At 35.6% G+C, this 17,885-nt stretch overlaps 1 protein-coding gene across 1 annotated transcript in view; it reads right to left on the bottom strand.

The window, feature by feature from the left end:
• Positions 1-17,885, bottom strand: part of LOC110031835 (phosphatidylinositol/phosphatidylcholine transfer protein SFH8-like) — an 85,542-nt gene that overhangs the window by 58,361 nt on the left and 9,296 nt on the right. The window contains exon 11 of the mRNA XM_020735250.1: positions 16,378-16,513. Within this exon, the coding sequence (XP_020590909.1) occupies positions 16,378-16,513 (136 nt within the window). The remainder of the gene's footprint in view (positions 1-16,377; positions 16,514-17,885) is intronic.

Below are 17,885 nucleotides of genomic sequence, written 5' to 3'. Positions count from 1 at the left end.
GCGAATTGTGCAGAAGGTCACCCTAAGGCTCAAAAGGTCCTATAGGGATCCCTTTTGGGTTTCCTCATGTTGGTTTCACCCTTCTAAATGCTAGAAGTCGATACCACACACTTGGAACCACAAAAGAGGACGGAAATAGGTCGAATTAAAACGAGGCGGGCACCACTTCTAAGGTTCTAAGATAGTCAAGGGAGGTCTCTAAGGCTAGATCCTAAACCCTAAGAGGAAGACTAGACCTCGCTAAAAATGAGGTCAACAAGCCCGCGTTTAGTACTAACTTTCGTTTGGATTTTACCACCCAACCAATCCGTCCACTCTCTCGAGATCGAGCTTCTCTCTTGAGTCTCACTCTCCCCTCTCTCATGATTTTGCCCTAAAGATAAGATCCCTACTCGCCTCCTCTTTGATCCATGGCTCCGTTGGCAAGGCTTCGCCTGTGGGTGGTTACTTTGCTCTCCCTATCCCCTCTGTTCTTTGGCTCTGCTTGGCACTTTTGCTCTCCATCGTCCCACGGTATTCTCTACCACTATATTTTCTAGGATTTCTATTGTGTGATGGTTTTAGCTTCTTTGAGCTCTATTTGGTCAATGATTTTTGGGTGGTTGTGCACTACATTTGAATTTTGCAATTCCTACAATTTTAGATGGTCTCCGATTTTGATTTTTTGTGATTTCCTTTATTGGGTGATGTGGTGATGCTTGTTCTATGAATTTGGTGAGAAGAATACTTGTGTTGTGATGTTGGCTTTTGCGATTTTGTTAAAAACACATTGGTGTTGTGCTTGGGTGGTTACTGTGATGATTAATTGTGGTGGTTACTGGTGGGTTTGCCGAATTTTAGTGATAGTGGATTGTTGTTGGGTTGGCCGAATTTTAGTGGTGGATTGGTACTGGGTTGGCCAAATTTTAGTGGTGGATTGTTGGTGGTGGTTGCTGTGAAATTTCGTTCAAAGCCTGTGCTAGTGGTGGTGGTGGGTTGTTTGGGTGGTTGTGGTGGTTGTAGTTGTGTTGTGGTGGCTGTGGTTGTGGTTTGTGATTGTGTGGTTGTGTTGGTTTTGTGTGGTTTATGGTTTTGTGGTGATATGTAGATAGGAATGCTACTATTTCTTTATTATTTGTACATTTTTATGTATGAAATTGCACTTTAAAGAAAACAATTTGTTAATTTTCTTATAGGTATGATAGATATTGGAAGTAAGAAAATGTAGATGAGATTTAGAGCAAAAGAAGCATAAGGAAACTGAAGCCTAGGCACCAGACCACTGGGCACCTAGACGCCGACAGTCTCAACCCTGACAAACCGAGAAGATTGCGCTTAGGAGCCACCCACTTGGCGACAAGGGGCCGCAATACTGGCGCCGAGGCGCCGCACCCTTGGGCACCTAGGCACCCATGCTGATCCTTGCAAACCGAGAGCATGGCGTCTAGGCACTAGCAACAGCCTAAAGCAGGTTTGGGCAATTTGGGAGCCTGTCGTGGGGGGTTCCTGGGAGGTCGTGGAGTGGTTTCTTTTGCTTAGAATAGAGCTTATAAATATGCATGTATCAGTGTTGTTGACGATTGATGTAGGCATGACTTAGGATTGATGAAATAGGAGGCCGGTAAGTCTTAAGAGTGAATGGAGGCTTGCTATAGAGTCTACCCTTCTTCTACAGAAGAGATTAAAGAGAGCTTTCAGGAGCAGCTGTCAGGAGTAAGGGGAAGCCTTGGTGGAGAATCTTCAGTGTATTTTTGTTGTAAACATTTAAATAGTGAAATTCTCTTGTTTCAATGACTTGGTGTATGGTTTCTCCCACGCTTCTTGAGTAGATTTATTTACCTTACCTTGAGATGATTAAGTAGGATGTGTGTGAATGCTTAAATGCTGTAAAATTACTTTTAATTATTAAATATGATGATTAATCTTCGGATCTTCATTTACATTTTATTTTGGGAAATTGAAATGTAAAAATGTGTTGTGAACCATAATGACTTGAGAGAACTATAGAGGAACAAACTAGATTAGTCACATTGAGCTATGGGGTATAGGTTGATATGTCTTGTAGGGAGATGCAAATGTTAGAGAAATATGTTTTGGTGAGTTCAAAACAAGATTTAAGGAATTAAAGTCATTTTAACAAATCTTATTTATGCTCTCAAGAGAGGGTAAAAAAGAGAGTTGCTCCTATTTGTCACTAGCCATTTTTACAGTTTACACTTTACATTTCTTATACTCCACTTACATTATTACAAGGGAGGGTGTCTTTAGAACCTGATATTCATCAATCCAACACCTACTTAAGTAGGATTTTTGTAGATTCATACTTTATAATTGCTTGTAATATTATAGGATTTGTTGTAGGGCTTTAACCAAATCTAAATTTCAAACTATGAACAAAATTAATATGCTAGAACTTTTCCTATTTTTGAAATCACCTCATTCCCTGTGGGATCGGCATTCAGACTCAAAAATCTGATATTATTGATACGGCGTGTGCACTTACGTAACCCCCCAGTGTATAGTAGCATTTGGATATGGGAATCAAGTTTTAGGTGTCGTTACCCAGGAACGAAGGTGATTTAATTTAGAAGAATTTTAGATGAACTTCGAGGTCTTAAACTTGAAAAACCTGAAGAGATATTTATTTATTTTTATTGTTTATTTTGAAAAACCAAGAAAAATGAAAAATATCTTTGTTTCACTGAATTTGAACTTTTAGGATCTTTGGTTCGTGTATGTGTAGTTCAGGACCTACGGGACTTGCACCTTACGATTCTAAGCTAGAGAAAACAATTAAGAAGATCAAAAAACAAACGAAACCTGAACATCTCATAAGAGAGATGACAAACAACCCACAAAACACCCCGAAATTTTAGGAACCAACCCATGAACAACCAAATGCACACAACCACTTAAGAGACTATGTTAACCCTACGCAAATGAAATTCACTTAAACATTCAAAACTCTTTCGTAGATGCTAACTCATTCAAACTGAAACCCGATATCATTCAAATGGAGCTAAACAACAAGTTGGGGGGACCCCGTCTAAGGATTCAAACTTACACTTAGTGAGTTTTCTAGAACTCCTCGCCACATTTTGATATAATGATGTATCCAATGACACTGTTAAGATAAGGCTTTTTCCTTATTCCTTGAGGAACAAAGTCAAAATATGTTTAAATTCATTAGCACGTTGATCAATTAGGACGTTGAGAGACTTAGCCCAAAAATTTCTAGCTAAGTATTTACCACCTTCAAAAACAGCTAAACTTAGGAATTTCATTTTGTCAGTACAAAGGTAATTTTTTTTATGAAGCTTTGGAACGATTCGAGGAACTTCTTAGGAAGTGCCCCCATCATGCACAATCCGATTAGTTGATATATCATATTTTTTACAACGGTTTAGTACGATCTCTTAGGTTTATCATAGATACCATGGTTGATGGTTCGCAAATGTCAAAGTCATTTGATGAGGCCTATTCTTTGTTTAAGGAGATGGCTACCAACAACTTTTAATGGTCTTTTAAAAAGGTGAACCCCATAAAGATAACAAGTGTACATGACACAGACATACTTTCAATTTCAACTTTTCAGGTAGCTATAATATATAGGAAGTTAGATCAGTTTATGATAAACTAGTCTCAACGATCCCAAGTCATAAGGAAAATTCATTCGGACAACTGGTTGATGCTAACACTTCATTTTTTGAGACTCTAAATGCAATTAATAATAGGACAAACAACCCTTATTCTAACTATTACAATTCCAGTTAGAAGAATCATCCCAACCTCAATTGGAACAATAATCAAGGTATAGGAAACCAATAATGGGGGAATAATAGTAATCATCCTAACCTTTTGGGAATTGGAACAATCAGGGTAGTTTGAACCCGAGACCTTCTTATCCTCCAAGTTATAACTCTAACCCACAATTCAATGAGAAGAAGTTGTCTTCGGAGGAAGTTGGGGAATCAGTTACAAAGTCAATGAGCGGTTATTACGAATATAGAGAACCAATTGGGACAGTCTGCTAACTCTCTTAGCAGTCGACCAAAAGGAACGGTTCCTAGTAATACTGAGGTTAACCCTAAAGAAAACAAATGTGAGCACGTCAAGGCAGACAAATTGAGGAGTGGAAAAAAGTTGGAGGAAGTGGTCTAGAAAGATTCTAAAATGGAGAAAGAGAACGTGGAACGTGAAAGATCTGTGGAAGACATTTCCAAGGATTTAGGAAGACAGTCTCACTCACTAAGAATAACATAGAAAGACCACCACCTCCACCATTTTCTCAGAAAGTCCAGAAACAAAAGATGGATCAACAATTTTCTCGAATCTTAGAAGTGTTCAAGAAGCTGACAATTAACATTTTTTTTTGCTGAGGCTCTGGAACAGATAAGCTGTGTGAAGTTCATAAATGAGATCTTTCATAAGAAGAGAAAATTTGGAGATTGCGAGATTATAACACTCAGCGAAAAGTGTAATACTATCATTTAGAAGAAGTTTCCTCAAAAGCTTAAAGATCGTTGAAGCTTCAATATTTCATCTGCAATTGACGAAATTTTCTAATGAGAAAACTTTATGTGATTTGGGTGTCAGTATTAACATTATGCCTTTGTCAATTTTCAAGATATTAGGATTAGAAGAGGTTTCTCCTATCATTGTAATCATTCAACTTCCTAATTGATTGATCACTTATCTGATGGCGGTTATAGAAAATTTTCTTGTAATGGTAGATAAATTTATCTTCTCAGTTAGTTTTATTGTGTTAGACATAAAGGAAGATAAAGAGATCCCCATCATATTAGGCCGACGTTTTTTAGTCATCGGTCGTGTTCACTGGTCGTGTAATGATTGACATACAAAAAGGAGAATAAGTGACAGAGTAAATGATCAGAAAAAAAAATTAAATGTGTTAAAATCTATGAATTTTTTTTATTGTAATGAAAATTCATGCTATAGGATGGATGTTACAGATCTGTTTTTAAGCAATCAATTTCCAAATTTCTATTTGGACTTCGGACTAGCTCTACGTGCGAATTCCAATAATATGTCGCCACGCGTGATACATCGCGTATGTTATTTTGGGGTTGAAGTAGAACCACAAAGGTTATTGAAGAGAAATTCATATATTCCACTTTAATAACCCCGAAATAACCTCCGCGGTTTCACTTAAATAACACCGCGAAGGTTATTTCAAGGTTATTTATGGGTTATTTCGGGGTTATTGAAGTGGAATATGGGTTTCTCTTCAATAACCCCGAAATAACCCAAAAATAACCCCAAAATAACCTCTGCAGTGTTATTTCAGGGTTATTGCAGTGGAACCACGGAGGTTATTTTTGGGGAGATTATTTCGGGGTTTATTTTGGGGTTATTTCAGAGTTATCACAGAGTTCGTGGTTCCACTTTAACATTTTTTTAAGTTGGCCCAATATAGCACACATGGCCGAATATTACTGTGAGTCTGCACGTAGAGCTACGTTTAGAGTCCGGATTGAAAATTTTTTCCTCATTTCTAAGTGTTGTGAAGTTAAACCACGAGCAGATTTTGATCGAGGATGAAATGACAAATATTGAGGATGAATATGCTCTACTAGTTGAAGATAAACCGACAATAGTTAAGGAGAGGTTTGAGATACTTGATACAACCGAAATTGTAAACCTCGTGTTTCTTCTATTGAAGAACCCCCTAAACTTGAGTTGAAAGTGTTTCCCAAATATTTAAATTATGCTGATTTCGGAAAGTCATCTAGAGTGTCAGTTGTTATCATATCCTCAGATTTGACCAACTCACAAGAGGAAAAATTGACGAACGTTTTGAGGAGTTTTAAAACAGTGTTTGGATGAACTCTAGCAGACATAAACAAGATTAATCCTTTCTATATGTATGCATACGATCCTGATGGAAGAAAATAATAAACTCAGGGCAAATCCTCAAAAGAGATTGAATCTTGTCATGAAAGAAATTGTAAATAAAAAGATTTTGAAGTGGATTGATGCAGGTATTATCTATCCCATTTCAAATAATGTTTGGGTTAGTCATATTCATTATATTCCAAAGAAATGGGGAGTGATTGTGCTAATGAACGAACAAAATGAATTGATCCTCACTAGGCATGTCACTAGGTTGTGTATATATATTGATTATAGAAAATTAAACTTTGTCACCAGAAAAGATCACTTTCTTTAACCCTTTGTAAATCAGATGTTGAATAGGCTAGTTGGTCACCCATATTTCTGCTTTCTAGATGGATATTCAGGGTATCATCAGTTCTCTATAGCTCATGTGAATTAGGAAAAGACTACTTTCATGAGTCTTTATGGAACTTCTGAGTTTAGAAGAATTTCTTTTGGATTATGCAATATACCTGCGACGTTTCAACGATGCATGATGTCTATTTACTGTGACCAAATTGAGAAGGGAATAGAAGTATTTATGAATGATTTCTCAGTATTTGGTCTTTCATTTGATTTCTGCTTAGATCATCTGATCAAAATGTATTGAGAGGTGAAGAAACTAATTTTGTTCTCAATTGTGAAAAGTGTCAATTTATGAGTCTCAAAAAAATTATGTTATGACATAATATTTGAAAGTGCGTGAAAGTAGATCCAGCTAAAATTCAGGCTATTGAAAAATTTCCCCCACATACTTCAGTGAGGATAGTTAGAAGTTTCTTAGGACAAGTTAAATTTTATTGGTGATATATTCAGGATTTCTAAAAAATAATCAATCGTTTATGTCATTTGTTTTAAAAAGATAACATTTCTAATTTTGACAATGATTGTCTAACTGTTTTTAATATTTTGAAGAAAAAATTATTCATTGCTTTTATCATTATCTCATGTGATTGGGGAAGGTTATTTGAGTTAATGTGTGATGCGAGGGACTGCTCTATTGAAGTAGTGTTAGGACAAATGAACGATAACATATTTTGAGTTAAGCAAAACCCTTAATGAAACTCAAATTAATTATATCACTACTGAAAAGAAGTTTTTAGCTATAGTATATGTTTTCGACAAATTCATTCCATATTTGATAAGTACCAGGTGTATTGTTTAAACTCACTATTCTGCTATTACGTATCTGATGATGAAAAAGACACCAAACCAAAGTTGATCAGATGAGTCTTGCTGCTACAAGAGTTCAATATCGAACCTAAGTCATCCATTTTTCTTCTTATTTCTCTTGATCCAAGAGGTTATTGTGAGTGGAAATCACTTCCAAAAGGTAATTTCACTACTTTGCTTCTTCTCCTTCGATTTTCAACTTGGATTTTTGAATTTTTAGTGGGAGAGAGTTTGGATTGGAGATTTTTGAAAAAAAAAACTTGATTTAATTCATAATTTGCATATTATTTGTATCCACATTATTTTTAATTCTTATTTCTTGTGATTTTCATCCTATTACTTTTCATTGGCTCAAAAAACAAAGGGCGGCAAGTCAAAAGCTTTGTTTGACAAGATGAAATTTTTAACCTCTAAAGTTGAGGAGCGTTACAATGACTTCTTGACATCGAAAAAGTTGATTGCAAAATGTGGATCCATCAGCCCTGAGGTGTTGTTGAGAGTAAAAATTGTGAATCGTCATTAGGAGGACTTCTGTTACAACACCTCTGTAGCTGTGATCAACACCTCTATAACTATGATTCTTGTAGTGAGAATTTTATGCCAATCTTCCTCGGGCTACTGATGGTTTGGTCTTTGTGAGAGAAAAGCTAGTAGGTATCTCTCCATCTCATATCAATACTCTATTCTCATTGAAAGATAAACAGATAGCTTCTATACAAATTTCACTCCTGTAAACACCTTTCTGAATAAAGTTATCAAGAGATTGACTGATGGTGGAGTGTGGAAAGTCAGAAATGAAAGTAAACTCAATTTTTCTGCTTCTACATTAAATCGAATATCAAAAACCTAACAATATTTCATTTCTGCCAGGCTACTCCCCTCTACTAATCTTAATAAAGTAACTAAGGATCGAAATTTCTTAAACTTTTGTATCCAAAATAATAAATCTATTGATATAGGTTCCCTTATCCATCATTCTATTGTGAATACTACAAGGAGGGATCTACTCTTGGATTAAGACACTCATCTACTATTTTTTGTGTCAGAATTTTGATGTTTCTTTAGTAGTTGGGAGGAGCGGCTTCATCCCTTGAGCCTATCTCCAGATCAAAAATTACATTGTACAGGAAATATGAAGTGTTTGGAACAAAGTTCGACCCAATTCAGCCGACTTTTTATCCCGGACCTCATCCTACTACTCTGATGGCCTCCATGGCACAGAAGATAGAGAGGGTGGAGAATAAGATCTCCAGTCTACAGACTGATGTGAATAGGTTAGCTGATCGTTATATATTTATGGAATTGTAAAAGAAAAATCAATACGATCAGTTTGCCAACTTCCAGGCTGTAGAGTTAAAGATGTACCGGAGAAATCAGTGAATTGGAGTAGACAATTCCGTTGAGTTTCCAGTATATTCTCCTTACCAGCCCTACGAGCATACCCAGCAGATGGAGGACTCTGAGTAGGAAAATGAGGGTGAGGAAGAAGAAGAGGAAGATGATGATGAGGATAAGGAGTAGTTTTATTTTCTTTTATGTGGATGTTTATGATGCATTTTTTACTCACTGCTACTAGTATTTTTACTGGATTAATATGTACTATACTATGGAATTATTTCTATATGTCTGTTGTAATATTCAAACTTAGTATATTGTTTAGTTCAAATTTACTTTTTATTACATATCTATTCGTTCTTGATTATACTTATGGATCTTGTTAATATATACATGTGATAGGAAGTAGTTTTGTTCTCCCCAGTTAAATTCATGTTGTAAATTACTTAAAATGTTTGAAAGTTGTGGGGGAGCTTAAACTTATTTATCCTAAATAAAGTAAGTTTAAATTATTATTTTTAACTAATTTGAGGAAAGTGTGAGAAACATTTAGAACTATCATAATTATGACAAAGGCGAAACATAGTCAACTTCTTTAAACTCCATGTAAATTAAGTTAGACTAGTGTCAAGTAACTATTGCAATTAAACATATAGGAAAATGATTGAATATTTATTTTCAAAAAGTATAATATATTTGTTAAACTAGTGTATTTAAATGTACACTTAAGAATAACTGAGCCTCCTTAAAATTGTATTTCATCTAATACTTCTTAAATTTTAAAAAAATTAAAAAGAAGAGGAATATGGAGAGTTTAATAAAAAGAAATGATTGTGGAATTCAATATTATTACAAGACCTATCTAGATATAGTAATCCTCATACAGCTATGTTAAGGTTGAAATATTCATCTTAAAGCAAGAAAAAAAAAGTAAAAAAGAAAATATAAAATGAGGTGAAGCATGAGGAGAAACCTTATCAAACATTAGCTTAGTTATATTTTTTAAAATTTTCAACTCCACTACATTCCTAAGTTATTGATGTTTAGGAAGTATTAGTAAACCTTTTAAAGGAAGTGCTTAAATTCTATCTACTTGCCATCTAATGTACCATACTTAATATGTGTTAATTTCTTTTTGAAGGTAAATAGGAAATCAGATTTTCTTGATTAAAGGCAAAGTTTCTTACACCCTAGGACTAGACTAGTTTACTATAGTTATCATATTTTTATCATTATAAATCTATGGATGCATAATTATTGATAGTTTCTATGTAACTTACTCCTATAAGTTAACCAAAGTGATATTTAAACTTTGGTGTTACTCGAGAACAAGTAATCTTTAAGTTTTGGGGATTTGATGTGTAGATAGGAATGCTATTATTTCTTTTTTATTTATATACAAATGAGAGGAGATTGCACTTTAAATAAAGGTATTTTGATGTTTTTCTTACAGTATAAAAGGTATTAGAAGTAAAGAAACTTGGAGGAGACTTGGAGCAAAAGAAGTGCAAGGAAACTGGCACCTAAACATCGGACTCCTAGGAGCCTAGGCGCCACTCTCAACCCTAGCAAACCGAGAAGATGGCGCCTAGGCACCACCCACTTGGCGTCAAGGTGTCGCGATACTGGCGCCTAAGCGTCGCACCCTTGGGCGCCTAAGCGTCGCACCCTTGGGCGCCTAATCGCACCCTTGGGCGCCTAAGCCTAAGCGTCGCACCCTTGGGCGCCTAAGCAACCATGTTGATCCTTGCAAACCGAGAGCCTTGCGCCTAGGCGTCGGCAACTGCCTGGTGCAGTTTTGGGTAGTTTGGAGCCTGTCCTGGGGAGTTGTTAGGAGGTCATAGAGTGATTTCCTGTGCAGAGAATAAAGTTTATAAATATGCAAGTATCAGAGTTGTTGAGGATTCATGCAGGTAGGACTTGAGATTAATGAAGTAGGAGGTTGGTAGGTCTAGGATTGATAAAAGTGTGAGGATTGAGTGAATTAGCTTACTGTAGATTCTATCCTTCTTCTCCTACAGAGAACAAGGAGAGCCTTCAGGAGCTGCAGCCAAGAGTCAGGAGGAGCTTCGGTGGAGCATCTTCAAGCCATTATAAAACAGAGGAATATAAGTTCATTGTGTCTTTATTATTATATTTCTGTTGCAAACATTTGGATAGCGGAATCTTTTTTTTCAATGACTATGTATTGTTTCTCTCATGTTTCTTGAGTTTATTTCTTTACCTTACCTTGTAATGATTAAGGAGGATGTGTAGGAATGTTAAGTGTTGTGAAATTACTTTTAATTATTAAATGTGATGATTAAATTTCAGATCTTCATTTACTTTTCATTCTGGTCAAGTGAAATGTTAAAATATGTTATGAACCATAATGACTCGGAAGAGCTATGACATAACCAACTAGCTTAGTCACATTGAACTATGAGTTATAAGTTAATATTCCTTATAAGAAGATGAAAATGTTACGGAAATATTCTTTGACGGGTTCAAAACGGGATTCAAGGAATTAAAGTTGTTTTAATCAATTTTCTTTATGCACTCGAGAGGGTGTAAAAAAGAGAGTTGCTTCTACTTTTTACTAACCATATTTACAATTTATTATTTACATTTCCTATACTTCACTTACAGTATTACAAGGGAGGCTATCTTTAAAACTTGATATTCATCAATCCAACATCTAGTTAAGTAGGATTTCTGTAGGATTTACAATTTACAATTGCTTGTGTATTATAGGATTAGTTGTAGGACTTTAAACCAATCTAAATTCTAGGCTAGGAACAAAATCAGCAGGCCAGAACTTTTCTTATTTTGAATCACATCGTTCTCTGTAGGATTGACATTCCAAACTCTAAAATCTGGAATTACTGATGTGACACGTGCACTTGCGTGAGCCTCTAGTGTGTAGTAGCACCTAGAGATGGGTATCATGTGGAGGTTGTAGTTTTGTGTGGAGGTAATGTGGTGGTTGTACTTGTGGAGATGGTTTTGGTGGTTGTGATTGTGTGTTGAGGCTGTGGTTGAGGTTGTGTTGTGGTGGTAGTGGTTGTGGTGATTTTGATTGTGTTGGTTCTGTGTGGTTTGTGGTTGTGTGGAGACTGTGATTCTGTGTGGAGGTGGTTGTGGTAGTGTGGAGGCTGTTGTTGTAGTTGTGGTTACAGAGTTGGTTGTGGTGGCTGTGGTTTATGGTTGTGTGATTGTGTTGGTTCTGTGTGGTTTGTGATTGTATGGAAATTATGGTTTTGTGTAACGGTGGTTGTGGTGGTTGTGGATGTATGGAGGTGGAGGTTGTGGTTGTGGTCGTGGAGTTGGTTGTGGTCGTGGAGGCCGTGTGTGGAAGTTGTGATTGTAGTTGTGGTTGAGATTGTTGTTTGTGGTTGTGTGGCTTATGGTTGTGTGATTGTGTTAGTTCTGTGTGGAGATATTGGAGTTGTTCTACATGGAGGTGTTTGTGTTTGGGGCTTTGGAGTGTGGTTGTAGAGTTGGTGTGTGGAGTTGTGAAGTTGTGGGGTGTGGAGATGTGGGGTGTGTTGGTGTGGCGTTGTGGGGTGTGATTGTGGAGGTGTTGGTGTGTGATTGTGATTTCTGCTAATTACTTTTTCTGTCAAATAATTATGTTTAGTTTTTTCTATGCTAGTAACGCAATGGTTACGACAAAAGAAATCAGTCCATCAGCTATGTGGAATAAGGAAGTCAAAATCATATTTTGCGACCTTTGTGTTAACGAGATCGAATTGGGAAATAAGTCTACCATCTATTTTAACAAAAAAGGGAAGTCAAAATCATATTTTGCGACCTCTGTGTTAAGGAGGTCGAATTGGGAAATAAGTCTACCATCTATTTTAACAAAAAAGGGTGGTAAAATATTATGAAGAGGTTCAAGAAAATGACGAAAAGAAAGTACGAGAGGATGCAACTGAAAAAAAAGTGGGATCCGTTGAAAAGGAACTGGAAGTTATTGAAGAAATTAAAGCGATGATCCACGAGCATGGGTTGAGATCCAATCAAACAAGCTATTGATGCTTTGGAGGAATTGTGGGCCGAGAAATTTGAGGTAAGAACATATCCATGAAATATTGTCTTTTCATGACTTTCTTTTCCTGAACTGTATGAACATATCCACTTCCCCTTATATTGCAGGCAGTTCCAGCCACCAAAAAATTCAAACCCAATAGAATTGACCCTGATCTGGGAGAAAAGTTGACAGTATGTTTGGTGAGGTTGTGGCAACGGGGACTAATGCCTGGAACTTTAGTGAGCAAGGGTTTGCAGGCATACCTAAGAGTTTGGATGTCGAGCAAGCAAATGGCTCTGGTGAAGGCCCAAGCCCAAGCCAAAGTTAAGTGGAATCCACATGCAGGTCAAAGCATCCAAGCGTAGAGAAAAATAAAAAATGAGTTGTTTTCATTAGAAGCCAAATATCAAAACTGGTGGCTTCATGCACCAGTGATCATGGGAACTTCACAAGCGACTTCCATGGACGAGGTTATCAGAGTTTTGGAGGCACCTCCAAAAATTTATGAGAACATGTCGTTTTATTTGAACTCCATGAAGTTGTTGGAGGACCCAACCTGTAGAGCGTTCTTCATAAAGATGGTCCCTAACCGTATGGTCAATTATTTACATTTTTTTGTGAAAGCAAGGAGCATTGATTTTAATAAGTTATCTTTGAACTACCGGTATTTATTTTCCAGTAGGTATATAAAATTTCTGATTTCGATGTTTTTTTTCCTTGGAACAATGTTAATGTTATTTTGGATGCTTGCCTTTCCCTCGTACACTTTTCATTATTCGAAGTTTAGTAAAGTCGTTTGATTCACATGTCTTACCTGAACAGAGCACTTATTCAACATGGATTCACAAAGACAAAGACGCAAAAGGAGAATTGTGGCAACAGTATGTCTGATGCACGAGTAATATAACTCATACGTAAATCAGTCTCCCTGCATGACATCATCTTACATTGGTGATAAATGGGTTGGGAAGTTACTTAAAGAACAACCTATAAGATTCAACATGTTTCGTATTACAAGCCATATTTGCAAATCTTCTCGATGAAATGCATAGGAATAAAGCTGTTTGATTCACGTGTCTTACCTAAACAGAGCACTTGTTCAACATGGATTCACAAAAACAGAGACGCAAAAGGAGAATTGTGGCAACAGTATGTCTGATGCATGAGTAATATAACTCATACGTAGATCGGTCTCCCTGCATGACATCATCTTACATTGGTGATAAATGGGTTGGGAAATTACTTAAAGGACAACCTATAAGATTCAACATGTTTTGTATTACAAGACATTTATAGATCTTCTCGATGAATTGCATGGGAATAATGAACATTATGAGTTCTCTCAATCAAAGAGGTGTTAAAAATAACCCTCTACATTTTGTCAAATAATGAATCAATGAGATGAGCAATGGAGCGATTTCAATATTCATCGAAGACAATCAAAAAATTCTTTTCAGTGGGGTTGAAAACTCTTGTTAGTTTGTCATCAAATATTTTCAAATCAAAGAATCTAATATTTGAGAGGACTCCAATAAAGATAGCAAATGACCCGCAGTATATGTCATTTTTTAAGATAAATATTTTTACTCAGTATATTCAGAAGTCAAAATAAGTAGTATAATTCACACAACCTTCTTTAACTTGTTAGAATTATATTGAAGCGATCGATGGAACACACGTGGATGCGTGTGTATCCAATCATGAAAGGGTGCATTCATTGTGCGGTGTGGATCACCAACGCAAAATGTGAAGGTCGTATGTTACGTTTTACTTTTGTTATGGTTAGTTGAAAAGGCAGTACACATGACAGTTGTATGTTTTTGCCACAAGAAATTGAAAATACAACTTCCCTCACGCACTTCCAGATTTGTTCAACTATTAATCATATTATTAGATAGTTTTTAAGTTCATTACTAATTATTGTTGTGACATAAAAATATTACTTAGTAGACGTTGAATATCCCTTACAAATAGGGTATCTGAAGTCATTTTAGAATATCAAATATTACATTCCCGACTTTGAAAGATCCTGCAAAGTTGTCCGGGGCAGGAAAAAAATATTTAACAAAAGACACTCGTCCTTACGCAGTGTAATTGAAAGAACATTTGGAGTGTGAAAGAAAAAATGGGTCATAATGTGTGATATGCCGACAAATTTATTTCTGATGCAGGTGCAGATTGTTGTGGCCACAATGACTCCCCACAACTATATTAGACGGCATCATTCGCGCAATGACGTATGCTTCATCATCGTCGATGATGATTATTTACATGTTCCGCCTGAAACAATTGAATATCATATAGGACAATTTATACCACAGACAGAAGTAGAATCCCAAGACGATTGCACCCAGGATAATGAAGGTGTTGGGGAAATGACCGAATTGAGAGAGCATCATTGGTGGATGCTGAATGGACCAATTCTTGTTTATTTTATACAGTTCATTTTTATTATTTTTCGTCTTTATTTGATATTAATTGTTTGGGTTTTTTACACTATTTAAGAGTGTTATTTTTTCCATTTGCATTTCTTTAGTTTTAATTTTGGTGGATTTGAAAGATCCATGATGAGACTTTTGGTCTTATGGGTTCTTCTAGATGGCCTGTTAGTCGTTGGTTAGTGTCACATGTGAAATTCTAATGAAGACAATCAAGTTTCTCTCTTTTTTTCGGTGTTGCGGTTTTTTAAGTTCTTCTGGATGGTATTTTTTGGTGATATGCATATGTGACACACGAACTTGGTATTACGTGGGTTCAAGGCAACCAAGAACCTTTTTTTATAATGTTCGTTATCTTCTTGTAGTGTCATTCGTTGGTTGGTATGTTGAATTCTCTGAGACATCACGCCTACAAAAAACTGTAATTAATTACTCTTTTTTATCAATTTTTATTTCTGTTATGACTATGAATTATCTTTTAAAGCATTCAAAAAAGATGAGCTCGAGGATTTCTAGGACTTCCCGAGGATTGTTCTGCCACTGTGGACTTCAGAGTTAACTGTTGACATCACGTCAGCACACAGCTCTAGAAGACAATTCTACAGGATCCCACAAATAATCGAGTAGAGTGACTTCTTCCGATGGGCAGACAGGCTATCAGATTCCACCACCGAAAGTGATTGGAATTTAATAGTATCCCTGGAGAATGGCGTAGCTCGTGACATACGTCATCTGCATTTTACAAATAATATTATTAAATTATTAAATATTATTTTAATAATTTTTTTCTTTAATTTAGTAACTATGATATTGTTAAGTGAGTTATATATTTTATTTTTTGTACTGTTCTGAAGTAGATTTTTGTTTATAAAATATCAAATATATTTACATGACAGTTATGTTGCAAACAGCAGTACTGCACATGGACAGAATGGTCATTTGTCTAAAAATAGCTACAGCACAACTATTTTCAAATTGCAAAAAACAAACAGCCAGCAAGCTATTGCGTGACAGCTTATTAATAAGTTGCAGCTGCCCCAAAAAGACCTTTAGACTTCCTATGGGTCAGCTTATATTTTTCATAATTCTCCAAGCTTTTACATTTAAATCAAACTTTATAACAAAATTTCTTAATTTCTATCTTTTCTCGCACATTATGATTTCGCCATCAACTTTTTTTATTCGTAATAACTTTTCATTTTGATTCTCCAACTACATCTTTTGCACAACATTACCAATAAAAAGAAATCTATGCAAGTACCTCAAAAGCTTATGAAATAATCACAAATTAATATTTGAGGGTTACCCTTAAGCTCAAAATGAAATCTATATGTGTGTGTGTGTGTGTAGTATGTGAGATAGTCATACATTTACACAAGCAATTATACAAAGATGAAGATGAATATTTATTTTTTAGCACTTTATGCATAGGCAAATGGGAAAAAAAATAAAGTTTGAAGCATTCTGGTTTGAGAATATAAATGATAGGCGTAAAAGGTAAATGAAAAGTGGCATATTTTGCATGATTAAATCAAAACTGAATACCTTTTGGATAGCAGATTTTTTGTTTATTAAAAGCATTGCTCCTCCATCCAGCATCTACTGTCTTGTCAACAATAGGAACACAATCATCCATGTCTGATGATATGGCAGATGGGTTTGCTATGTGGATAACCTTGGCCTGCGCATGAACACAAAATAGTAAATTAAAACACTATAAAAATCTGAAATTCTCTGCCAATGACTAAAATCAATAATCAAGCCGTATAATAGCTTTTAAATATGTTTTGCGGAATTTTAAGTTCTTAATATGTTGGCAATTGCAGAATGTTAAGTTATTAATATGTTCGAAGAATGTCAAGTCCTTAAAAAGAGCAAATACTGCATAACATATTTGCTATCTATCATAGATTTGCGTTACAAAAGTTCAACAAGGAGGAAATTCCATTTACATAAAAGGAAATTTTCGTAACTGGTTGTGAATAGTAATAGAAAATTTTCAAACTTACTACAAAACCTGGTTTATGAATAGGCACATATGTGAAAAACAAGCGACGTAATACGGATCAAAATCTACAATCGTAAAAAGAACCTCAACTCACCAAGGTTTTGATTAATGTCTGGCTCTTTAGTTTTGATCCAAATCCAATTTGAGATAAATAAAAGATGCAATTGTTTTGATCTTAATTCAAATTTTCAACCGTAGCCATCACTCATAGAATTACAGCTCTCATATTTTTAGTTTAAGATAGCAAAGTTGAGCAGGGCATTGGGTGCCACATTGATGGAGGATGGCTGAATAGAGATCGAGAATTCCTGATGAGACACTAAATAGATAGACTTCATGTATGTAATATTCGGCCACTCCATATAACAACGAGCTCGTTAATGCAAAAAACACCCTGAAAGTTTCATATTCCAAACGTCATATTAATTACCAAATGTTGGCAAAACATCTAAACGCCCAGATAGCAATTTAAGTTGGTTGTTTCACGTTAGAAGAAGCATGACTTCACTATGAAATTGACTATATCCAATTATAACTTCTATCAATATTACACAACTTTGACTGACGACGACATAGATATAGCCATGTTCCATAGGTTTCTTCATCTTTGTTATTTGGCATTAAATTGACCACGTCCATAATCTCTAAATGCATTTTATAAGCATTTAAGCAAGTATAGATTCGCACAAATTAAATAAAGTAAATGACAGAAAAAATTTAATAATTTTTTGGCTCAATCAAACTCATATCAAAGCTAAAAGGCAAAGGATGGCTAAAATTGAGAATCTCGTTAGCCAGCCTAAAACCAAGCTTGGCTTGCGTGATTTTGAGCTGAGCATAGCCATGGTTGGATCAGCCCACCATATTTCTATTCCACAACAATGGCAAGTTATCTTCTCCACAAACTTACAATGGATAAAATCACAAGAAGCGACAGAATTCACTGTACCCTTTAATTGATTAAAACCAAATTTTTGTTTCTGCAACAACTAGCCCTACTATATGTATTTCCCACCAGTCAAACAATACATCTTACTCCTACGCT

This window comes from Phalaenopsis equestris, unplaced genomic scaffold, assembly GCF_001263595.1.
Source record: "Phalaenopsis equestris unplaced genomic scaffold, ASM126359v1 Scaffold000849, whole genome shotgun sequence".
In the NCBI taxonomy this organism is placed as follows: Eukaryota; Viridiplantae; Streptophyta; class Magnoliopsida; order Asparagales; family Orchidaceae; genus Phalaenopsis; species Phalaenopsis equestris.
The sequence above is the reverse complement of the archived record's forward strand: the minus strand, read 5'-3'. Positions and strand labels throughout refer to the sequence as shown.